This window comes from Salmo trutta, chromosome 40 (assembly GCF_901001165.1).
Source record: "Salmo trutta chromosome 40, fSalTru1.1, whole genome shotgun sequence".
Lineage (NCBI taxonomy): Eukaryota > Metazoa > Chordata > Actinopteri > Salmoniformes > Salmonidae > Salmo > Salmo trutta.
In genome coordinates this window covers 22,999,190-23,025,487 of record NC_042996.1, presented here as the reverse complement: position 1 = coordinate 23,025,487, position 26,298 = coordinate 22,999,190, and the positions used below count along the sequence as shown (strand labels likewise).

Here is a 26,298-nt window from a genome sequence, read left to right as displayed (position 1 = left end):
GGGATACTAGTCAGGATTGAGGCAAAGATGAACGGAGCAAAGTACAGAGAGATCCTTGATTAAAACCTGCTTCAGAGCGCTCAGGACCTCAGACTGAGGATGAAGATTTACCTTCCAACCAGACAACGACCCTAAGCACACAGCCAAGTCAACGCAGAAGTGCCTTCGGGACAAGTCTGAATGTCTTTGAGTGGCCCAGCCAGAGCACGGACTTGAACCTGATCGAACATCTCTGGAGAAATCTGAAAATAGCTGTGCAGCGATGCTCCCCATCCAACCTGAGTTTGAGAGGATCTGCAGAGAATAAATAGGAGAAGCTCCCCAAATACAGGTGCCAAGCTTGTAGCGTCATACTCAATGCTGTAATCACTGCCAAAAAGGTGCTTCAACAAAGTACTGAGTAAACGGTCTGAATACTTATGTAAATGTGATATGTTTAAAATGTTTAATACAATTTCTAAACCGTTTTTGCTTTGACATGGGGAATTGTGTGTAGCTTGATGGGGGGGGGGACAACTTAATCCATTTCAGAATAAGGCTGTAACCTAACAAAATGTGGAAAGTCAAGGGGTCTGAATACTTTCCGAATGCACTGTGTGTGTATTATTTGTTTTATAGCGCCGCTTGTGTAAACCTCCGGTATACGGTACAGAAACGGTATGACAAAACTGGATACCTTCCAACCCTAATAATTATATCTGTGGCAGGTAAACCGTCAATCAAAGTACAAGCCGGCTACATAATGGTACATTTGATGTGTGATTATAGGGGAAACAATTTTGTCCAATCGAAGACAGACCAATAACAGACACCAACCATCACAGACCGACCAATCACAGATCCCCAACATCAGAGGCAGACCACTCACAATCGGACCCTGTGGGAAGGAATCAAACATCAGAGAGCACTCCTAACAATAGGAAGAACTCAACATCACTATCAGAGCATTCTAGCCAAGATCAATGACAGATCCACCCACCTGGTCTGCTGTGATGGGAGGGAGTGTTGGGGGGGGGGGGGGGGGGGGGGGGTGGATGTTTTATAGCAGAAAACAGTGACGACATTACCCTTTCTTTCTATAGTTCTGTCCAGCTCCAGTGCCAAGTTGGATGTGGGCAAAACAGTCTCTGTTCATATAGGGAGCAATAAGGGCCCCATGAGACAGCTGTAGGCTGTAGCCCTCAGGCTTGGCCTGGTGTTGTAGAGAGGGGCTGACTGCTATACTGTCTGCCAGACAGACTACTAAAGTAGATGCCTGTTCACGTTGATAGAATGCTTGACCTAACGTGGAAGGAAAACATCGCCTTAGCGAAGGTCTGGAGTTAAAAAGCAAGTCTTACCTCTAGAAGCAGTAGAAACACTGCTTTTTTGGTATTCCTCTAGATTCAGTCACAGGCCATGACTTGCAAAAAACTCCCACTGAGATTTGCTCTACTTAGATGGGGATTAAAAATGGGCAAAACCATAACATTACAGACGCATGGAATAGATTCATGATTGCTCCGAGATATTGAGCAGGAGTACGGTTGACTACAACCAATCCGGAAAGTTCCATAGTTTAGCTAAATATTGATTAGAATGCATCTGAGCCTTGTACCTTTGCAGAAAGCCTTAAATCAGGAATGGGGGACAGTGCATTGACATGTGGATGGATCACTTGCACATACAATCTCAGTGTTGTATGAGATATTGAATGAAAAGCTACAGTAGATAGGTCATACTAGAAGGGCCGGGACATCTCCGCTGAGGAATTGCCTCCTGTCATGTTATTTGTTTTATCTTATTCTCCCTTAAGCTACAAACAGGCTGAGACATCTTATTGAGCTGAAAATAAACATTTACTCCACTTCTCATCCATCAATAGCCTTCTCCTGTCATCATCTAACCCACAGAAACAAGACGGAGACAATAGAACGAGAGAGAGGTACACAGTACAAAGAGAGACAGAGTGAGACCAAAGAGACGAGAAGTGGAGGAAAACAACTATTTTCAAATCATCTGATGCCAGAAGCCATAAGGTGATGTAACACTAACACACAGTAACCTGAAGCAGCAGCAGTACTCTAGGCTACTGGGAAGAAGGCGTGGCAACGGTTGGTGACCCAGTATCTCTGGCACTGGTCCCAGTGCAGGCTTAATCACAGAGGGAGAACATTTTGGGTGTGCTGTGGCCAAGGGATTAATACTCATGACCAGTGTGTGCCAGTTCATTAGAAGTGCGAGTTAACCAGTAAGAATAGGTTTGTCAAAATCCTTTTTCCAGGGCTTGCATTCAGTCTTTTTTGGTCTGGAGGGCCGCACTTCAATTTATTTGATTTCCTCACCGTAAAAAAATAGTCCTCTTTCCATCACTATTGGAACTTTCAATGCTCCCGGACTGTCGAGCTTTAGTTGATGACTGTTAGCAAGCTGGACAAAGTAAATTGACCACAAATGTAGGTCATTAAATCTACACAGTTATGATATTGTTTTAGTCATTTCAATGTCAATTGAGATCGTTTTCCCCCAGAAAAGCCACAGCGGGCTAGATTGAATGGGCTAGAGGGCCAGGCTGAGTTTGACACGTGAGTTAAGAGGTTAACACAGGGGAATGGGACACTATTTCAATAGTCTAAAGAAAACTACTCCCCCTTTACCTTCCTAGTCTGTATATGGCCTCCCGAGTGGCACAGCGGTTTAAGGCACTGCATCAAAGAAATTGATCATATTACTCCAGTGCTAGCCTCCCTACACTGGCTTCCTGTTAAGGCAAAGGCTGATTTCAAGGTTTTAGTGCTAGCCTACAAAGCATTACATGGGCTTGCTCCTACCCATCTTTCCGATTTGGTCCTGCCGTACATACCTACACGTACGCTACGGTCACAAGACGCAGGCCTCCTAATTGTCCCTAGAATTTCTAAGCAAACAGCTGGAGGCAGGGCTTTCTCCTATAAAGCTCCATTTTTATGGAGACGCAGACTCGGTCTCAACGTTTAAGTCTTTACTGAAGACTAATCTCTTCAGTAGGTCCTATGATTGAGTGTAGTCTGGCCCAGGAGTGTGAAGGTGAACGGAAAGGCTCTGGAGCAACGAACCGCCCATGCTGTCTCTGCCTGGCCGGTTCCACTCTCGCCACTGGGATTCTCTGTCTCTAACCCTATTACAGGGGCTGAGTCACTGGCTTACTGGTGTTCTTCCATGCCGTCCCTAGGAGGGGTGCGTCACTTGAGTGGGTTGAGTCACTGATGTGGTCTTCCTGTCTGGGTTGGCGCCCCCCTTGGGTTGTGCCGTGGCGGAGATCTTTGTGGGCTATACTCGGCCTTGTCTCAGGATGGTAAGTTGGTGATGACTCCTTGCTGTCCCCAGTCCACCTGGCCGTGCTGCTGCTCCAGTTTCAACTGTTCTGCCTGCGGCTATAGAACCCTGACCTGCTCACCGGACGTGCTACCCGTCTCAGACCTGCTGTTTTCAACTCTCTACAGACAGCAGGAGTGGTAGAGATACTCTCAATGATCGGCTATGAAAAGCCAACTGACATTTACTCTTGAGGTGCTGACTTGTTGCACCCTCGACAACTACTGTGATTATTATTATTTGACCATGCTGGTCATTTATGAACATCTTGGCCATGTTCTGTTATAATCTCCACCCGGCACTGCCAGAAGAGGACTGGCCACCCCTCATAACCTAGGAAGAAACCTAGAGAGGAACCAGGCTTTGGCCTTTCTGGGGAGTTTTTCCTAGCCACTGTGCTTCTACACCTGCATTACTTGTTGTTTGGGGTTTTAGGCTGGGTTTCTGTACAGCACTGAGATATCAGCTTATGTAAGAAGGGCTATATAAATAAATTTGATCTCAGTGCTAGAGTCGTCACTACAGAACATGGTTCGATTCCAGGCTGTATCACAACCGGCCGTGATTGGGAGTCCCATAGGGCGGCGCACAATTGGCCAAGTGTCATCCGGGTTAGGGATTGGCCGTCATTGTAAATTAGAATTTGTTCTTAACCGACTTGCCTAATTAAATAAAAAGGTTAAATAAAAAATGTCATATCTAGATGCCCCTGTCTGACTCCCATGCTCTGATAGGCGCCATAAGGGGACGAACAGGGAAAAGTATGTGCCTTCGAAAAGTATTCAGACCCCTTCAATTTTTCCAGTTACATTACAGCCTTATTTTTAAAAAAGAATGTATTAAAATTGTCCCCCCCCTTAATCTACACACACACACACACACACACACACACACACAAAATGTTTTAGAAATGTTTGCCAATTTATAAAAAACTGAAAAAATAAATGTATTCAGTACTTTGTTGGGGCACCTTTGGCAGCGAATACAGCCTCGGGTCTTGGGATTAACGCTACAACCGTGGCACATCTGTATTTTGGGAGTTTCTCCCAATCTTCTCTACAGATCGTCTCAAGCTCTGTCAGGTTGGATGGGGAGCGTTGCTGCACAGCTATTTTCAGGTCTCTCCAGAGATGTTAGATTGGGTTCAAGTCCAGACTCTGGCTGGGCCACTCAAGACAATTGAGACTTGTCCCGAAGCCACTCCTCCAATCCAATTTTATTTGTCACATGCGCCGAATACAACAGGTGTAGACCTTACATTGAAATGCTTACTTACAAGCCCTTAACACTTTTTTTAGTATTGTATTGTTGGTTAAGTAAAAAAATAAAAGTAACAAATAATTAAACAGCAGCAGTAAAAGACAAGCGGGGCTATGTACAGGGGATACTGGTACAGAGTCAATGTGTGGGGGCACCGGTTAGTTGAGGTAATATGTACATGTAGGTAGATTTAAAGTTACTATGCATAGTTAAGAGTAGCAGCAGCATTTAAAAAAAAAAAAAAATTAGGGGCTGGGGTAGCCATTTGATTAGCTGTTCAGGAGTCTTATGGCTTGGGGGTAGATGCTGTTAAGAAGCCTTTTGGACCTAGACTTGACGCTCCGGTACAGCTTGCCATGTGGTAGTAGGGAGAACAGTCTGACTGGGGTGGGTGGGGTCTTTGACAATTTTTAGGGCCTTCCTCTGACACCGCCTGGTATAGAGGTCCTGGATGGCAAGAAGCTTGGCCCCAGTGATGTACTGGGCCGTACGCACTACACTCTGTAGTGCCTTGCGGTCGGAGGCCGAGCAGTTGCCATACCAGGCAGTGATGCAACCAGTCAGGATGCTCTCAATGGTGCAGCTGTAGAACCGTGAGGATGAGGACCCATGCCAAATCTTCTCTGCTGAGGGGGAAATAGGCTTTGTCGTGCCCTCTTCACCACTGTCTTGGTGTGTTTGGACCATGATAGTTTGTTGGTGAAGTGGACACCAAGGAACTTGAAGCTCTCAACCTGTTCCACTACAGCACCATCGATAAGAAATGGGGGTGTGCTCGGTCCTCCTTTTCCTGTAATCCACAATCATCTTCATCACGTTGAGGGAGAGGTTGTGGTCCTGACACCACACAACCAGGTCTTCTAGCGCAACCACCATCGTTCTCGGTGATCAGCCCTACCACTCTTGTATCATCGGCAAACTTGACGATGGTGTTGGAGTCGTGCCTGGCCATGCAGTCATGAGTGAACAGGGAGTACAGGAGGGGGCTGAGAACGCACCCCAGTGTTGTCTTAACTGTGTGCTTAGGGTCATTGTCCTGTTGGAAGGTGAACCTTCACCCCAGTCAGATCCTGAGCGCTCTGGAGCAGAATTTCTGTACTTTGCTCTGTTCATCTTTGCCTCGATCATGACTAGCATCCCAGTCCCTGCCGCTGAAAAACATCCCCACAGCATAATGCAACAAACATACTTCGCCGTAGGGATGGTGCTAGGTTTCCTCCAAATGTGGCGCTTGGCATTCAGGCCAAAAAGTTCAATCCTGGTTTCATCAGAACAGAGAATCTTTTGGCAAACTCCAAGCAGGCTGTCATGTGCCTTTTACTGAGGAGTGGCTTCCATTTGGCCCCTCTACCATAAAGACATGATTGGTGGAGTGCTACAGAGATGGGAAAACCTTCTAGAATAACAATCATCTCCAAGAGGAACTCTGGAGCTCTGTCAGAGTGACCATCGGGTTCTTGGTCACCTCCCTGACCAAGGCCCTTCTCCCCTGATTGCCCAGTTTGACCAGGTGGCCAGCTATTGGAAGAGTCTTGGGGGTTCCAAACTTCTTCCATTTAACAATGCTGCAGAAATGTTTTGGTACCCTTCCCCAGATCTGTGCCAACACAATCCAGTCTGAGTTCTACGGACAATTCCTTCGACCTCATGGCTTGGTTTTTGCTGACATTCAACTGTGGGACCTTATCTAGACAGGTGTGTGCGCACCTTTCCAAATCATGTCCAATCGACTGAATTGACCAAAGGTGGACTCAAATCAAGTTGTAGAAACATCAAGGATGAGCAATGGAAACAGGATGCACCGGAGCTCAATTTCGTGTCTCATAGCAAAGGGTCTGAATTCTTACGGAAATGAGGTATCCGTTTTTGCAACAACAAAAAAATCCAAAAGCCGTTTTTGCTTTTCAGTATGGGGTAGTGTGTAGACTGCAGAGGATTTGTATTTATTTAAATACATTTTAGAATAAGGCTGTAACGTAACAAAATGTGGAAAAAGTCAAGGGGTCTGAATACTTTCCGAAGGCACCGTATATGGTGTGTACGCAATGTTTGTGTTTTCCTGAGGCCTCCTCCAGTCAGTGACCTCACACCCACTCAGTGAGCAGCTGCCCACATGCCTGGCTTAGAAACACACGGCAGGCAGCCTGCGACATCCACATACAGAAAACACTGGGAGACGTATGCACGCACACACAAAATGTGTGCACTCAGCCTAGAGGCCTAACTCTGCAAAGGACTCAATTTATATTAGAAATCAGCAGATGAGAACAGGAAACTGGCCTCCTTTGAGGAAATTATACAATCAAGTGACTAAGCTGGTGTTTTAATTTGGGGGAAAACACTGGCTGGATGATGGTGATGAAGCATGAAAAAGTCAAGATGAGAGCGCAGTTTAAAATATCCCCTGAAGACAAGAGAAGTCCAAACACTGAGATCGTCGGCAGTAATGATATATTCATTGGCAAGCAGGGGAGGATAAATTCAATGAGTAACCATAGTGGATGAAAGCCTATAGAGGCACTGAGTGTGTTTACCCTGTATCCCTCCCTCCATCCAGCCAACCCTCCCTCTGAAGAATGAGCAGAGTAAACAGGAACAAAGCATAACAAACCGCCCTGTTTCCGTCAGTCCCTTTCCCTTCCTCTCTGAAGTAGGTTTGTCTATTATGTCTCCCTGAGGGAGACACACGTCTGTAGTAACATTAAAACTGTCTCTTTGCTTTCCCCAGGAAGAGATGTAGAAGTTAATCTAAGATCAATCTTCTGTGTCTGCAGAGTAGGCTAGATATGAGGAAATACTAACACATACGTCTGCCAGTAGGAACTTTTTGGTAGAAACAAACGGCGGACAAGCAGAACATCTCAGTGGAAAAATGAACAGACACGAGTAGTGAGTGGGTCAGGCGTTTGTTCACCCGCAATTGCTAATAACTCATCCGCAAGCGCCTGACTATATGTGAGTGAAAATCGGAGGCCTGTACCCGACCCTAAACCGCAAATATAGAAAATGCTCTGTAGGCTACAGTCAGAGATGGTGGAACGATTTTGATAGTGGGCGCAGTTTTTTTGGTGCCCAATTTAGATACTGTATGTTTCTGCTTATAATTTCCGACATTTTGGTACGCTATTTGTTAGTCAACTAAGATACATGCAGCTTCTCGTCGGTCATTATGTTGCGCTAGAAGACTAAATAAACCCTTGTTCCCCAAAATAATGTCAGGAATTATAGAATGAATGCGTCAATCCAGTTGATATCTGTAAAGTTCTGTCATCTCTGCTTCGTTCACAGAGCAAAGACGTTAGGGACCTGGGACAAAAATGCAATAAAAATAATTAAAACGAAAAATTATTTTGATGCAAAATGTCCAAATGACATCAGTTGTAAGGAAATAGAAAGGTGTGAAAATGACCCAACATGTTTCTGATAAGATTTCAGTTCAGCCCAGATGCATATGTTGTGGTTGAAATAGTATCAGATTTTATGATGCTGATAAAGATATCACATCTACAGACTACACATTCTCTCTTCTCCACTCCTGTCCCAGAATCAATGTACATTTGGTGTATCATTATACTGCAAGAAATGCTTAAATACTGCAGGAGATATTAAGACAGAGGTCATAGACATACAGTGCATTTGGAAAGTATTCAGACCACTTTACTTTTTCCACTCTGTTACGTTACAGCCGTATTCTAAAATTGATTATTTACACACAATAAAAAAATCCTCATCTCCACACACACACCCCGACAATGACAAAGCAAAAACAGGTTGACATTTTGGCAAATTTATAAATAAATTAAAAAAAAAAAAAATATATATTATTTACATAAGTATTCAGACCCTTTGCTATGAAACTCAATGTTGAGCTCCGGTGCATCCTGTTTCCATTGATCATCCTTGAGATGTTTCTACAACTTGATTGGAGTCCACATGTGGTAAATTCAATTGATTGGACATGATTTGGAAAGGCATGCACCCATCCATATAAGGTCGACAGTGCATGTCAGCAAAAACCAAGCCATGAGGTTGAATTGTCCGTAGAGCTCTGAGACAGGATTGTGTCGAGGCACAGATCTGGGGAAGGGTACTAAAACATTTCTGCAGCATTGAAGGTCCAAGAACACAGTGGCCTCCATCGTTCTTAAACGGAAGAAGTTTGGAACCCCCAAGACTGTTCCTAGAGCTGGCCGCCCGGCCAAACTGGTTCAACAGGACAACGACCCTAAGCACACAGCCAAGACAACACAGGAGTGGCTTCGGGACAAGTCCCTAAATGTCCTTGAGTGGCCCAGCCAGAACTCGGACTTGAACCTGATCGAACATCTCTGGAGACCTGAAAATAGCTGTGCAGCTCCCCAGCCAACCTGAGAGAGCTTGAGAGGATCTGCAGAGAATAATGGGAGAAACTCCAAATACAGGTGTGCCAAGCTTGTAGCGTCATACCCAAGAAGACTCGATGCTGTAATCACTGCCAAAGGTGCTTCAACAAAGTACTGAGTAAAGGGTTTGAATACTTACGTACATTTCAGTAGTTTCTTTTATAAATTGGCAATCATTTCTACAAACCTGTTTTTGCTTTGTCATGGGGAATTGTGTGTAGATTGATAAGGGGGAAATAACTACTTAATCAATTTTAGAATAAGGCTGTAAAGTAACAAAATGTGGAAAAAGTCAAGGGGGTCTGAATACTATCCGAATGCACTGTATAGTCAGTGTCCAGATTTCAGTTTACATTTAACCCCTCTGAACAGCAGGCAACAGTTCCCTTGACATGCCATAGGCCTATTTGAAGTCCTGGTCTTGTGACTGGCGAATTTGCATAGCTCCTCAAACAACATAGGCACTGTGATCATCCTCCATTACCACATCATCAAATCTTTACAAACATCACTTTTCTGGCCCTGCCTTCTCTTTATTTTTAACTCTCCATTTTGTAGCTTTTCTCTTAATGAATTAAAAACGCAGACATTGTCCTTTTAGCCTCAGTGGATCCAAGTAAACTTTTTCTGCCCATTCCCAAAAGCATTTGGCAATTGGTGTGTAGGCTATTGGTCACGTGTAAAGTCAGGCATACACACTAATGACAATTTTTTAACTATGAAAGAAAAACCTAATATCACCTATAGATATAAATTGCATAAGAATTATACATGTATTTTTTTATGCATTCTGTTTATTCAACCCGACCGCCCACCTGCCCTTCATCCACACAATATTTCATGACCCTAAACCCATCTGCCTCGTGGATATAACCGTGGGGACTGCAGGTTGAGTCAGCCTGCACATCACTAACTGATACAATATTTCATGACCCTAAACCCATCTGCCTTGTGGATATAACCGTGGGGACTGCAGGTTGAGTCAGCCTGCACATCACTAACTGATACAATATTTCATGACCCTAAACCCATCTGCCTTGTGGATATAACCGTGGGGACTGCAGGTTGAGTCAGCCTGCACATCACTAACTGATACAATATTTCATGACCCTAAACCCATCTGCCTTGTGGATATAACCGTGGGGACTGCAGGTTGAGTCAGCCTGCACATCACTAACTGATACAATATTTCATGACCCTAAACCCATCTGCCTTGTGGATATAACCGTGGGGACTGCAGGTTGAGTCAGCCTGCACATCACTAACTGATACAATATTTCATGACCCTAAACCCAGCTGCCTTGTGGATATAACCGTGGGGACTGCAGGTTGAGTCAGCCTGCACATCACTAACTGATACAATATTTCATGACCATAAACCCATCTGCCTTGTGGATATAACCGTGGGGACTGCAGGTTGAGTCAGCCTGCACATCACTAACTGATACAATATTTCATGACCCTAAACCCATCTGCCTTGTGGATATAACCGTGGGGACTGCAGGTTGAGTCAGCCTGCACATCACTAACTGATACAATATTTCATGACCCTAAACCCATCTGCCTTGTGGATATAACCGTGGGGACTGCAGGTTGAGTCAGCCTGCACATCACTAACTGATACAATATTTCATGACCCTAAACCCATCTGCCTTGTGGATATAACCGTGGGGACTGCAGGTTGAGTCAGCCTGCACATCACTAACTGATACAATATTTCATGACCCTAAACCCATCTGCCTTGTGGATATAACCGTGGGGACTGCAGGTTGAGTCAGCCTGCACATCACTAACTGATACAATATTTCATGACCCTAAACCCATCTGCCTTGTGGATATAACCGTGGGGACTGCAGGTTGAGTCAGCCTGCACATCACTAACTGATACAATATTTCATGACCCTAAACCCATCTGCCTTGTGGATATAACCGTGGGGACTGCAGGTTGAGTCAGCCTGCACATCACTAACTGATACAATATTTCATGACCCTAAACCCATCTGCCTTGTGGATATAACCGTGGGGACTGCAGGTTGAGTCAGCCTGCACATCACTAACTGATACAATATTTCATGACCCTAAACCCATCTGCCTTGTGGATATAACCGTGGGGACTGCAGGTTGAGTCAGCCTGCACATCACTAACTGATACAATATTTCATGACCATAAACCCATCTGCCTTGTGGATATAACCGTGGGGACTGCAGGTTGAGTCAGCCTGCACATCACTAACTGATACAATATTTCATGACCATAAACCCATCTGCCTCGTGGATATAACCGTGGGGACTGCAGGTTGAGTCAGCCTGTACATCACTAACTGACACACACAATATACCTGCCAAAATAAAGGAAACACCAATATAAAAAAGTGTCTTAATTGGGCCACCAGAAGAGCTTCTATCCGCCTTGGCATAGATTCTACAAGTGTCTGGAATAGTATTGGTAGGATGCGACACCATTCTTCCACAGCTTTGTGTTTTGCTGATGGTGGGAAAACGCGGTCAGGCGCCGTTGCAGAATCTGGTGGCTGACACACACCCCCTTTAAACTAACTATGCTCCTTTGAGACCTCTTTCAAAGACACAGAGCGCTTATTCTAGCCATGCCATGGTAGCCAAAATAATGGGCAACGGGGAATTTGTATACAGAACCCTAAGCTTGATGGGATGTTAATTGCTTAATTACTTTGTATCACACATTTACTCAATGTGTTTTCTTTATTTTGGCAGTTACGTGTGTACAGGTAAAAACATGGACGCTAGGATACACTGACGTAGAGTTTTTCCAGACCAACTATGGCCCAGAGTTTTTCCTGGTCGGGTCATATTGCAAGGAAAAACTTCTGGCCCTACTCACGGTCTCTCATTTGAGTCAAAGAACACATCAAAGTGGAATGAATACTTACAGGGTCTCCTAGTTCATCCGTGTCTTGTGTCTTGAGTGAAGGCCTCGTCCTCAGCAGGATGTCATCGCTACATTCATTGTCGGATCCGTTGGGGGACTCTGCTAGATCCAGGAAGTCGTCTCGCTTCTGACCTCTGAACCTGATTTTGTCCAGCCGCTTTAGCATGTTCAACACCCCTCTCTTCAGCGGCTTTACCTTAGCATGGTGTAGAGCAATCCTGAAAAGACAACAGACAAGGTTCCCCTTTGAAAAGCACTGAAAATGAAAGGGTGGGGTCGAGAGAAAGACTTTTTTTTGCACAGAAGTAGTTTCTTGTAAATAAGTACCTAAACACAGATGCACAAGTTAAGACAATCGTTGAGTGTGGCCAATACAAGGGTTTACATTTTTTTTATTTTTAGAAGACCATAGCCTATATTTTAGTGTATCAGCCACAGTATACTAATACTGTAGCAGATCACTCCATTTAAGATGTCATCTCTGCCCCAATATCCAGTTAAAGCCTATCACCTTTCATCATTGCGTTTGTCGTCTCTGTCTATGACTCAGTAAGCCTGATGACAGAGGCTGCATCCCAAATGGTACCCTATTCAGTGCCCTGCTCAAAAGTAGTGAGCTATAAAGGGAATAGGGTGCCATTTGGAACACAGCCATATAGCTCTAGCGGTAGTTCCATCGAAGGCCCATCAGTGGTTGAGTCGTCAGCCATCATCCAGGGCCACAGCCCTTCCTGCTTAGGAAATGATCACAAACCCAGAACGAGGCGTGGAACCGGAAGGAGACGCGATCACCCTCTCACGTCAAACACTGTCTCCAAAAATATGACTTAACGACTTGATTAATGTGAATCCTTTTGACCTAGAGTTACACTTCGGAGTATTTATTTGGGCAGTGAAGCAAAAAATAAATAAAAAAATTTTAAACACCTTTCTTTGGTTTTATAGCCTACTCCAGTATTTTAGATAAAATGTTTTGTATGAGGCAACAGTGCAGAATGTCACCTTTAAAAATAAAAAAATAAAACACTCAAACTTTTACAGATGCACAATCGAGAGCATCACCGCCTTGTACGGCAGCTGCTCCGCCCATAACCGGAAGGCTCTCCAGAGGGTAGTGAGGTCTGCACAATGCATCACCGGGTGCAAACTACCTGCCCTCCAGGACACCTACACCACCCGATGTCACAGGAAGGCCAAAAAGATCATCAAGGACAACAACCACCCGAGCCACTGCCTGTTCACCCCACTACCATCCAGAAGGCGAGGTCAGTACAGGTGCATCAAAGCTGGAACCGAGAGACTGAAAAACAGCTTCTATCTCAAGGCCATCAGACTGTTAAACAGCCATCACTAACATTGAGTGGCTGCTGCCAACATACTGACTCACCTCAAGCCACTTTAATAATGGGAAAATTGATGTAATCAATTTATCACTTGCCACTTTATTATTTATATTAGATAATGTTTACATAACCTACATTATTCATCTCATATGTATATACTGTACGCTATACCATCTACTGCATCTTGCCATCCTGAATGTAATGTATCACTAGCCACCTTAACAATGCTGCTTTCTATGTTTTCATACCCTACAATACTCATCTCATATGTATATACTGTACTCCATACCATCTACTGCATCTTGCCTATGCCGTTCGGCCATCACTCATTTATATATTTATATGTACATATTCGTATTCATTCCTTTACACTTGTGTGTACAAGGTAGTTGTTGTGGAATTGGTAGATTACCTGTCATACATATCTGTTCTACCACTTAGAAATAAAAGCACTTTATGCATCTAGTCCCCCCCCCCCCCATTTAAAAGGTGTCATAATAGCATACCCCTAAAACATGTTCATCTCTCACCATTACCAATAAAAGGGGAGGTTAGCATTTAGGCCTCTAACTTTCTCACTCTGTATCTAGTCCCCCCTTCCCCATTTCAAGGTATAAGTATTTGGACAAATCCACTATTAGTGTATTACACTAAACTTTTGACAGTATTTTGACCCATATTCCTAGCACTCTACAAACTTTTTGGGATGCGTTTTCAGTTTGTTTTGGTTGGGATTGTTATTTTTAAGTCACTTTTATTGTAAACAAGAATAGAAGAAAACAAATAGGTCGGGGACCTAAGCGACCGTTTATGCTGTTTGCACACCTCCTGGGCTGTATTGAGGGGGGGGGGGGGGGGGGCAAGTGGAAACTTGGTGGGTGACACAATAGCTCTCTCACACACCCCTCCCCCTAGAAACAGATCTGGCTTGATAACACCATGCAGCTGTCAAGGTTCTAGCTGTGTTGTTATAGAAAGACGCAGTAAGCCCATCTACAGCCTTTACGTTTTCATTCGTTTGGGGCAGAAGCAGCAAGTCTCAGAGTAACAGTGAGATGGAGGAGCTGGAAAGCCTGGCGTCCATTAGATGAGAGAGAGAGAGAGAGAGAGAGAGGAGAGGAATTCTACTCAAGGTTTCTCTGATCACAACATTGACTCCGGTCTCTGTGTGGGCAGAGAAACCATCAGGACCTTGATACCTCTATCCCTTTCCTTCAGCTGAAAACAAAACACTTCCACCCACATGTGAACAGAGAAAGAGCACGAGACACACACCTACCTGAAAGGCCTTGGCTCATTCACACTTCATTAAATCCCACACAAACAAGGGATCCTTCACTCAAATGTAAAACGGTGAGCATCAGAGCTCTGTGTCCTACAAGTGATGACACCATTAGAGCAGACCAAAAGGGATGACACATGGAGGCACAGGACTTTCTATAGGAGAGTTCAGGCCACTTTCTGGCCAGGGGAATCTGATCTGGCTCTCAAGGTGGATGTCATCTAAGCTTGTTGTGTCATGTACATCTCTAGGAAGTCCTCTGCTCACCTCATTATACACCTCTATGGTCAGTGTGTGAATAAGCCCCTGCCAATGATGCTCAAGGTAGAAGTTACCCCTAACCACAGATCTAGAATCAGACTACCATTGCCCTAATCCTAACCATGACCATTTAAGGAGTTGATGAACCTCTGACCTTAGGTAACATTCTCTAGTCAGATAATGACCACAGGACCCAGAGCTCAACACCATCAGCTTAGTGAAGCATTTGGACAGTTGCAAGAGCAAGGTGTGGTGGTACTATAGGGTAAAGCTGTAATGTTGTTCAGAGAAGAGAGTGAGTTTTTCTTCAATGGGATATTCCTAGAGAGGTCTGAAGTACTGCTTCATCATACAGTCAGTCAAACATATACAAAGTTAGACTACACAGACTCAAGACACACACACCTCATAAATATTCAGGCACATTGACACAGTACATCAGTCTATACTCCTATGAGAGCCATTGCTACTGTATGCCAGCCATGAGTGCTGTCATGTCTCACGTCAATGAGATTCCCACCTCTGATGTGAATCTGCTGAATAAAAGAGAAGGGGCCACAGAGACTTTACTCCGCTCTCCTCAATGCTTAGTGTGCGTTTGATTGAGCACTTTCTGAGAAGAGAACAGCATTCTAGGAACTGGATAGTCACTGGCATTGTTAGCAGTGATGGAAGACCCCACACTTGCATAGAAAATAGGACATTGTTGAATTAAACAAAGACATTAAATCAAACATTGTTAGGTTTAGGGTGAGAGATGGTAAAACTTGCAGGAAAATAAATTGACAGACATTTCTGAGAATAATACCAACTAAAAACTCCCACCCGGAAACCCCCATTTGCAAGTGCTTTACACGTCGCACGCCCACCTGTAGGTGTTACATTTACTAGGCACATGATATACACCCAACCCCCTGTCAATGTCATTCCTGGTTGCAGACGGACTGAACCTGTAGTCTACATGTGATTGTTCATTCAGAGACTGAATTCTGAATGAACGTCAAAGTCAGGCTATACGTTGAAATGTTTTAGTAAAAGGAGTTGAGCGTTTGGTCATTTTTATTACAAATTAAGTGGAATAGTGAACAAAAACCTCATTTCAACAATTATAAATTTATAAAAACGACATTGGTATATAGTTTCTCTGAGGACACCAGAAAGCTATTCATGCTTCTTTCTCTCTCATCCAAGTTGCTGAGATTCTACTTGGTCTATGAGTCTCACTACACTTTGTCCAAGCTCACATATTTTACAATGGAAGCTATGCTAAATCCGGATGACAACCCACTACAGGCCTAAACTACGAGACGAATAATGAATTCGCTTTATTACATTCGTAATCAAGGCAGACGGACATATTGCCTAGCTTGGCACACTGCACATCGTTGGGTTGAAAGGAAGACTCATCGTCACGATACAATGTTTGATAATGTGCTGTGATTGAGGCTATTCAGTCTACGATGGGTGATCAAATTATGACCTAAATATAAATGACAGTAGGTACTGAGTCGAACTAGCCACAGCTGACCTCTATTATTCCATTCGCCATGTTAACTCCGCTAATAACTCTATTCAATGAGCACATCATCGGTGAGGGACAGGCACTGCTAACCCAAGATGTACTCTTAAGGAGCTTACCATTACTCCTTAAAAAGAGTCAAGTACCATATGTTATTTTCAGAGGTAGACTGGCTCTGGCAGCCAAAAACTGTAAGCATGAATCGATTCTCAATTGCGATATGGTTCTAGAAACAAATCCGTTCACTTTCATATCACATTAAAATCATTTCACAAAATGCAAAATACACACCTAAGCATTGGAAGTTTTGAAGTGACTCAAATCCTGTTTATTTCCATATCCCATAAGAATCGGTTATTTTTCCTGCAATCTGAACAGACAAAAAGCACATGGTAGTAGATACTTCAAGGCACATTTCAAACCACCTTCATAGGTGGTTTGAAGTCAAATACAAATCTGACTCCTGGTCATGGGACTTTTGTCTGAACAGTCAAATCGGATTTATTTACCCGTGTGGTTTTTAGACTGTTATTTGGCATTTCTTGTTGCTTGGTAGCTACTCTGACAGTTTGACAAAGAACATGTGGTAGCTAACTAGCTTGTTAATGGTTTCCAAACCAATGAGTGAATGCGCTAGAAAACCAAACACCTAGCTAGTTTGGTAACTAAGTTTACGATCCAAAATGGACTTCGTTTTGAAAGTTGGATCATCTCATCCTTTGAGGCTTTTTAAAAGTGCGAGTACTGGGAAACATCCACGGCAGGCATTGTTGTCACCATAGCTTACTACATCACTTCCGAGCACCAACACCAATTGTCCTACACCACTGTGCACACACTTATTATGACAGCAATTGACTGCGGTCTGAACACACACATCCAATTCGGTCACTTGTCTCTTGCTGTTTGGACAGTCAGTATTACAAAACTGATTTTGGAATTAAGGCCTTCATTGTGAACAAGGCATTGTTGTATACCGTTTTAACAGCTTTTTTCCACAGTTGCAACAAACAGTATTTTTCAGTGACATATTTCTGACGGCCTTCTGTTACATACAGGTGTTCGGAGCATGCTAGATAGCGAATTAGCACAGGTGGTCCCTGTCTTCTATAAGCACACACACACACACACACAGAGAGATACGGCATGTGGGAACACTGACCCCAACCCTATAAAAAAAGGTGTGTATCATTTTAACATTGTTCACAAATGATTCATTTCTGATATGAAAGATCCTTATGCTTCCAAAACCGTACAGCAAGCGATGCGTGTTAATGTTCAGACCGAACGTCGGGGGTTCTTACGGAAGACGCCTTGATCCAATGACTTGTGTAATGGAACTGAGACTTCTGCTCGAAGGCTAAGGTACTGATAAGATAATGAGCCTAAAACACACCGTGATCATTGACGGAGTATGAAGGACCGGTGTTGTGTTGCTTCGCTGTACCCGCGACGGATTTGCGACGGTAACAAAGCGCGTAAGCAACAGTAGGTGTTGGCCCGCGGTGACATAATGTAACAAGTCCGTTAGGTTAGTCTTCGCTTCCCACCATTCATTTTTGAAGCTATGGCGATGCAACGTTAATTTGGAATACGGTTTATTTGTAGTGCCCAATTCCCCATTTCTCAATTAAATTGTAATCTTCGTAAATGAGACTACGCACAGTAGACCTTGCGCTCCATTAAATAAGGAATTACCCAACATACACACCACACGTAAATACTTGAGCTAGGCTACTTTACATTGACATTATTCCTATTAAAAATAAAGTTTATTCTTACCCAGCCCGTAAATCGTAGCAAAGTTTCATTAACACTGAGAATTGCCTTTGAATGTATCCAGTAGCGTATACACCTGCTCACAACCGCCAAGACACAAGCTGTTTACTGAGCCTCAGCCCCGCCATCACAATCCGCTCTTTTGTAAACCAGAGCAACGATTTACATCCCCGCTGCAGCCTTGATTAGTTTTGTTGAAATGCCAACTCCCCCCCCTAGAGAGAATAGCATAGACTATCTCATTCAGTGCCGTTCGAAACCAGTCTCTCTCTTGTTGATTTCATAGCTCTCACACAAGACCAGGACATTTCGTCATGTCAGCAGACGTCCTTTCTTAAAGGGGCCGCTTATGGAGTTTCAAAGTTATCAACAAGCCTGCCCTTGCTGTTATTTTACCTCCCACTATGTATTCGTCTGCTTTCATAATGCCCATCAGCATCCTCTGTTGGATGACAGTATTTTAACGATAGGTCTACCAACAGTATTGCATGTGCACAGTTGATGTCATATATTATTAGGACAGTTATCTCATGTAATGCAGGTGATAATTAAATAATACATACATACATACATACATACATACATACATACATACATACATACATACATACATACATACATACATACATACATACATACATACATACATACATACATACATACATACATTGAATTAATTTACATTTACACATATATAAACATTATTTATATATAAACTGCAACGAAACCATTTTCAATGAAATAACCAAACAGTTTCCAAGTGTTTTTGGAATACAAACCTTTGCATGTGTCCACTCAGATGAGCAAGGCAGAAATCTAAACTTCCATCGTCGACAGAAATGAGCTCCAAAACAATGTATAATCCGTTTGTCTTGTTATGCAGTTGTCCCAAAATCAAATGTAGACTAGTCAACATGCAATTGTCACCATACAATGGTCTTCTCTATACTCTCCAGCAGCTGATAGTCATTTGTTCTATTGTACAGGCTGATACTTAGAACCCTGTGTCTGTCTGTTGTGAGACAAGGTCTGTGACTCAGTGATGAGACTGTTCATACACTTCATGGCCAAAAGTACACTACATGACCAAAAGTATGTGGACACCTGCTCGTCAAACATCTCATTCCAAAATCATGAGCATTAATATGGAGTTGGTCCCCTTTTGCTGCTATAACAGCCTCCACTCTTCTGGGAAGGCTTTCCACTAGATGTTGGAACATTGCTGCATGGACTTGCTTCCATTCAGCCACAAGAGCATTAGTGAGGTTGGGCACTGATGTTGGGTGATTAGGCCTGGGTCGCAGTCTCGTTTCAATTCATCTCAAAGGTGTCCGATGGGGTTGAAGTCAGTGCAGGCCAATCAAGTTCTTCCACAACAATCTCGACAAACCATTTCTGTATGGACCTTGCTGTGTGCATGGGGGCATTGTCATGCTGAAACAGGAAAGGGCCTTCCCCAAACTGTTGCCACAAAGTTGGAAGCACAGAATCATCTAGAATGTCATTGTATGCTTTAGCATTAAGATTTCCCTTCACTGGAACTAAGGGGCCTAGCCCAACCATGAAAAACAGCCCCAGACCATTATTCCTCCTCCCAAAACTACAGTGGGCACTATGCATTGGAGTAGGTAGCATTCTCCTGGCATCCACCAAACCCAGATTCGTCCAGATGGTGAAGTATGATTCATCACTTCAAAGATCGCGTTTCCACTGCTCCAGAGTCCGATGGTGGTGAGCTTTACACCACTCCAGCCGACGCTTGGCATTGCGCATGGTGATCTTAGGCTTGTGTGCAGCTGCTCAGCCATGAACAGCATTTCATGAAGCCCCCAACGAACAGTTCTTGTGCTGACTCGGCAGTCCAGTTCGGTGAGCTTGTGTGTCCTACCACTTCGCGGCTGAGGCGTTGTTGCTCCTAGACGTTTCCACTTCACAGTAACATCACTTACAGTTGACCAGGGCAACTCACGCAGGACAGAAATTTGACTAACTGACTAGTTGGCATCCTATGACGGTGCCCCGTTGAAAGTCACTGAGCTCTTCAGTAAGGCCATTCTACTGCCAATGTTTGTCTATGGCGATTGCATGGCTGTGTGCTTGATTTTATACACCTGTCAGCAACGGGTGAGGCTGAAATAGCCGAATTCACAAATTTGAAGCGGTGTCCACATACACTATATATACAAAAGTATGTGGACACCCCTTCAGTAGGCCTATAGACTTACACTGGGGCATGTTCAGCAGGATGCAATGTTTTGGAACGTTCAGATAGTAATATGCTATGTAGAACAAACATGCCTCTCTGACATGTATACTGAGCAATAATACGAATGCAACATACAAGAATTTCAACGATTTTACTGAGTTACAGTTCATATAAGGAAATCAGTCAATGGAAATAAATAAATTAGGCCCTAATCTATGGATTTCACATGACTGGGCACACACTCACCCACTGGGGAGCCAGACCCAGCCAATCAGAATGAGCTTTTCCCCACTAATGGGCTTTATTACAGAAATACATTACTCCTCAGTATTTCTTTCCTCAGCTGACCGGGTGGCTGGTCTCAGACGATCCCGCAGGTGAAGAATCCAGATGTGGAGGTCCCGGGCTGGCATGGTTACACGTGGTCTGCGGTTGTGAGGCCGGTTGGACCTACTGCCAAATTCTCTAAACGCTATTGGAGATGGCTTATGCTAGAGAAATTAACATTAAATTCTCTGGCAACAGTTTTGGTGGACATTCTTGCAGTCAGCATGCCAATTGCATGCTCCCTTAAAACTTGAGTCATCTGTAACATTGTGTTGTGTGACAAAACTGCACATTTTAGAGTGGCCTTTGCAAGGTGCACCTGTGTAATGATCATGCTGTTTAATACGTTTCTTGATATGCCACACCTGTCAGGTGGATGGATTATCTTGGCAAAGGATAAATACTCAGTGACAGGGATATACAAATTTGAGATAAATAAACTTTTTTGCGTATGGAACATTTCTGGGATCTTTTATTTCACCACTTGTAACATGGGACTTTTGTTCAGTGTTTTGGCTCAGTCCAAAACCAGCCTCCTTCTGTTGCTTGTCTGTCCTGTAAACCTAGATCTGAGAATGGAGGGCTAGGTGGAGCTGCTGTAATATTCATGATTTCATGATATGGCTTGCATCCATCTGATCCGTTCAGACCAACAAAGTGTCTAGGAGAAGAGGGTTTGATTTTGGACTGGGCAGAAGTCTGGTCTCCCAATCTCTCTCTCTCCACTCTCTCTCTTCACTCTCTCTCCCTCTCTTTTAATGTCCTCCACTAGGTGATGCTCACTTAACAAACATGAAACAGATGGACCCCACTAAAATGTCACTGAGCTGTTCGTCATTGCACTGGATGAGCAAAGCAAACACTGTTTTGCAATTCAAGCATCTCACAGTAAAACCAATCAGATAAAATGCCAGGTCATCCTCTCACAACACTATCTTATATTGTTAAGTAATACAGCAGTATGCAAGATTAAGAGGGAAATTCAGATCATGACTTAACTTCAATCACCACTGTGCATATGGGTTGTGTTACGTAAGTCCACTGAGACCATATTTTAGGTAATTCAATGACCATCTTACAATATTGTAACACATTTTATTTGACACAATATCGCAGTACTATGACACAAAATCCTGATTCCAAATTTCTTATTGGACATGTTACAGTAGCAGGAGGTATGTTTTGTGGAAACGAAATTATTTTATACCATGGTTTTACAGTAAGTAATCCCTACTCTATTTCTGGCCTAAACACAACTCTCTCTCTCATATATATACAGTGGGGGGGGGGGGAAAGTATTTCATCCCCTGCTGATTTTGTACGTTTGCCCACTTACAAAGAAATGATCAGTCTATAATTTTAATGGTAGGTTTATTTGAACAGTGAGAGACAGAATAACAACAAAAAAATCCAGAAAAACGCATGTCAAAAATTGTATAGAATGATTTGCATTTTAATGGGGGAAATAAGTATTTGACCCCTCTGCAAAACATGACTTAGTACTTGGTGGCAAAACCCTTGTTGGCAATCACAGAGGTCAGATGTTTCTTGTAGTTGGCCACCAGGTTTGCACACATCTCAGGAGGGATTTTGTCCCACTCCTCTTTGCAGATCTTCTCCAAGTCATTAAAGTTTCGAGGCTGACGTTTGGCAACTCGAACCTTCAGCTCCCTCCACAGATTTTTATGGGATTAAGGTCTGGAGTCTGGCTAGGCCACTCCAGGACCTTAATGTGCTTCTTCTTGAGCCACTCCTTTGTTGCCTTGGCCGTGTGTTTTGGGTCATTGTCATGCTGGAATACCCATCCACGACCCATTTTCAATGCCCTGGCTGAGGGAAGGATGTTCTCACCCAAGATTAGATGGTACATGGCCCCGTCCATCGTCCCTTTGATGCGGTGAAGTTGTCCTGTCCCCTTAGCACAAAAACACCCCCAAAGCATAATGTTTCCACCTCCATGTTTGACGGTGGAGATGGTGTTCTTGGGGTCATAGGCAGCATTCCTCCTCCTCCAAACACGGCGAGTTGAGTTGATGCCAAAGAGCTCCATTTTGGTCTCATCTGACCACAACACTTTCACCAGTTGTCCTCTGAATCATTCAGATGTTCATTGGCAAACTTCAGACGGGCATGTATATGTATTCTTGAGCAGGGGGACCTTGCGGGCACTGCAGGATTTCAGTCCTTCATGGCGTAGTGTGTTACCAATTGTTTTCTTGGTGACTATGGTCCCAGCTGCCTTGAGATCATTGACAAGATCCCCCCGTGTAGTTCTGGGCTGATTCCTCACCGTTCTCATGATCATTGCAACCCCACGAGGTGAGATCTTGCATGGAGCCCCAGGCCGAGGGATATTGACAGTTATTTTGTGTTTCCTCCATTTGCGAATAATCGCACCAAATGTTGTCACCTTCTCACCAAGCTGCTTGGCTATGGTCTTGTAGCCCGTTCCAGCCTTGTGTAGGTCTACAATCTTGTCCCTGACATCCTTGGAGAGCTCTTTGGTCTTGGCCATGGTGGAGAGTTTGGAATCTGATTGATTGATTGCTTGCTTCTGTGGATAGGTGTCTTTTTTACAGGTAACAAGCTGCGGTTAGGAGCACTCCCTTTAAGAGTGTGCTCCTAATCTCAGCTCGTTACCTGTATAAAAGACACCTGGGAGCCAGAAATCTTTCTATTTGAGAGGGGGTCAAATACTTATTTCCCTCATTAAAATGCAAATCAATTTATAACATTTTTGACATGCGTTTTTCTGGATATTTTTGTTGTTATTCTGTCTCTCACTGTTCAAATAAACCTACCATTAAAATTATAGGCTGATCCTTTCTTTATCAGGGGACAAGCGTACACAATCGGCAGGGGATCAAATACTTTTTTCCCCCACTGTATATATCAGAGCAGTGGGGCTGAGGCGCCCAAATCCTCCCTCCATGTTATTAAGAAAAGTCCTAATCCCAATTGAGCGTTTTCTAGAGCATTCAATGCACATGTTCTCTTCTTACGCAATCACGTCTAACACACTTTGAGTCAATTATAGAACAGCTTGGAGGGGTTGGTGCTGCTTTAATGATGTAAACACACAATTGAATGAGGGGAAATGAGATTAGACATTTTGTAAGAGATAGACAGGAGATCAAATATGAATTGATATGCAAGTCTGTGATGGAAAAACGTATCTTTATTTTCAATTGTAAAAAAATAAATAAAGTTGATTAATTGAATTTTATTTCACTTTCTGAAATTATGGACCTGGACTTAAAGTGACCCCAGCCGTTGATAATGATATTTGACATATTGATATCCTATTTCTATATCCTACATTCATTTCATTTTTCACATTGTGAATTTTACAAACATTCTAATGAATTGTGTGTTTCGTTTAGGCTTATCTTGGGCTGACATTTTTGATAGTCATGTAATTCTCTCTCAGACAAGGTGAGAATTCCCTGTCAAGAAGAGAACTTACACAAGCTACTCGGAAATCCACGCCCGCCTACTTTTTCTTTCTCTTCTACCCCAGTAGCAGGATGCCGCTCTGGTTTGATGGAAGTGTTGCCGCCTTGACTGCTCTCTCCACAGCCGACTGGCCGGTACTTTGCAGGGATCCCTACCCGAAGGGGTCTCCAAGATGGCGTAGCAGTTCAGACGTCTTTGTCTTTGTCTTGTCGTGTTCCGTGTGTATATCTTTTTTCCTTCGTATATATTTCGTATATATTTTTTATATTTTTAACCTCAGTTTCAACATACTCTCCTGCAACCCGCCTCACCCAATGTGGTATGGATCTGCTATTTTCTATACTTTAGAACCGGAACCCCAAACAGAAGCTAGCCAGCTAACTAGCTACTAGCTAGTAGTTAGCTGGCTAACAGCGGTCATCAGCTAACCTTAGCCCGGTCAACTCCTGCCAGTCTGCACAGCGCGATTCAACCCAGAGCATACCGGACTGCTTTTTCTCCACATCTCTGGATTCCTACCGCAAGCTCTGAACGTTTTCACCTGGATCATCACAGCTAGCTAGCTGCTATCCGAGTGGCTACCCCCTGGCTAACGTCTCTGTCCCGAAGCAAGCACCAGTGAGCCTGGAACTAGCCTCGTGCTAGGCCCATCTCCCAGCTAGCTGAAGAGGTCCATCAGCCTCTCCTTGGGCTACAATACCTATTTTGCCAATTGGCCTGGACCCCTTTTACTGCCGACATGGAGCCCCGCCGATTCATCACAACTGGTCTACCGACGTAAACCGCCGGAAGGGTTTCAACAGGCTCCTCCGTTGCGACGTCCCCTGAAGGCCCATACGCTAGCCTGCTAGCCGTGGCCCGCTAGCTGTCTAGAGCATATCGGACTGTTAGCTGAAGAGGTCCATCAGCCAATTTCTTGGGCTACAATACATATTTTGCCAATTGGCCTGGACCCTTTTACGGCCTACACGGAGCCCTGCCGATCCAACATGACTGGTCTGTCGACGTAACCATCCGAGGGGGCTACAGCAGACTCTTCCATCGCAATGTCCCCCAAAGGCCCTTCTACTAGCCTGCTAGACCCGGCCCGCTAGCTGTCTGAATTGCCGTGTCTCCAGCTAGCCTAGCTACCCACTGGTCCCTATGATCACTCGGCTACGCATGCCTCTCCCTAATGTCAATATGCCTTGTTCATTGATGTTTTGGTTAGTGATTGTTGTCTTATTTCACTGTAGAGCCTCCATATGCTCAATATGCCTTATCTAGCCCTTGTTTCACCTCCCACACATGCGGTGTCCTCACCTGGTTTAATGTATGTCTCTAGAGACAAAACCTCTCTCATCATCACTCAATGCCTAGGCTTACCTCCACTGTATTCACATCCTACCATACCCTTGTCTGTACATTATGCCTTGAATCTATTCTTCTGCGCCCAGAAACCTGCTCCTTTTAATCTCTGTTCCGAACGCACTAGACGACCAGTTCTTATAGCCTTTAGCCGTACCCTTATCCTACCCCTCCTCTGTTCCTCTGGTGATGTAGAGGTTAATCCAGGCCCTGCAGTGCCTAGCTCCACTCCTATTCCCCAGGCGCTCTCATTTGTTGACTTCTGTAACCGTAAAAGCCTTGGTTTCATGCATGTTAACATTAGAAGCCTCCTCCCTAAGTTTGTTTTATTCACTACTTTAGCACACTCTGCCAACCCGGATGTCCTAACCATGTCTGAATCCTGGCTTAGGAAGGCTACCAAATATCCTAAAATTTCCATCCCAAACTATAACATTTTCCGACAAGATAGAACTGCCAAAGGGGGCGGAGTTGCAATCTACTGCAGAGATAGCCTGCAGAGTTCTGTCTTACTATCCAGGTCAGTGCCCAAACAATTTGAGCTTCTACTTTTAAAAATCCACCTTTCCAAAAACAAGTCTCTCACCGTTGCCGCTTGATATAGACCACATTCTGTCCCCAGCTGTGCCCTGGACACCATATGTGAATTGATTGCCCCCCATCTATCTTCAGAGCCCGTTCTGTTAGGCGACCTAAACTAGGACATGCTTAACACCCCGGCCGTCCTACAATCTAAGCTAGATGCCCGCAATCTCACACAAATTCATCAATGAACCTACCAGGTACAATCCCAAATCCGTAAACACGGGCACCCTCATAGATATCATTCTGACCAACCTGCCCTCTAAATACACCACTGCTGTCTTCAACCAGGATCTCAGCGATCACTGCCTCA

General features: G+C 44.0%; 1 protein-coding gene across 2 annotated transcripts in view; it reads right to left on the bottom strand.

Annotated features, from left to right (window-relative positions):
* The window catches only part of gramd4a (GRAM domain containing 4a), a 59,878-nt gene extending 41,491 nt beyond the window's left edge, over positions 1 to 18,387 (bottom strand). Inside the window, exons 1-2 of one of the 2 annotated variants that reach the window (XM_029742140.1) lie at positions 18,071 to 18,387; positions 11,885 to 12,101 (exon numbers count right to left, since the gene is read on the bottom strand). In XM_029742140.1, coding sequence (XP_029598000.1) covers positions 11,885 to 12,101; positions 18,071 to 18,099 — 246 coding nt within the window. In that variant the 5' untranslated portion in view covers positions 18,100 to 18,387. The remainder of the gene's footprint in view (positions 1 to 11,884; positions 12,102 to 18,070) is intronic. The other variant, XM_029742141.1, reaches the window with a different exon arrangement.
* Between the last annotated feature and the right edge of the window lie 7,911 nt (positions 18,388 to 26,298).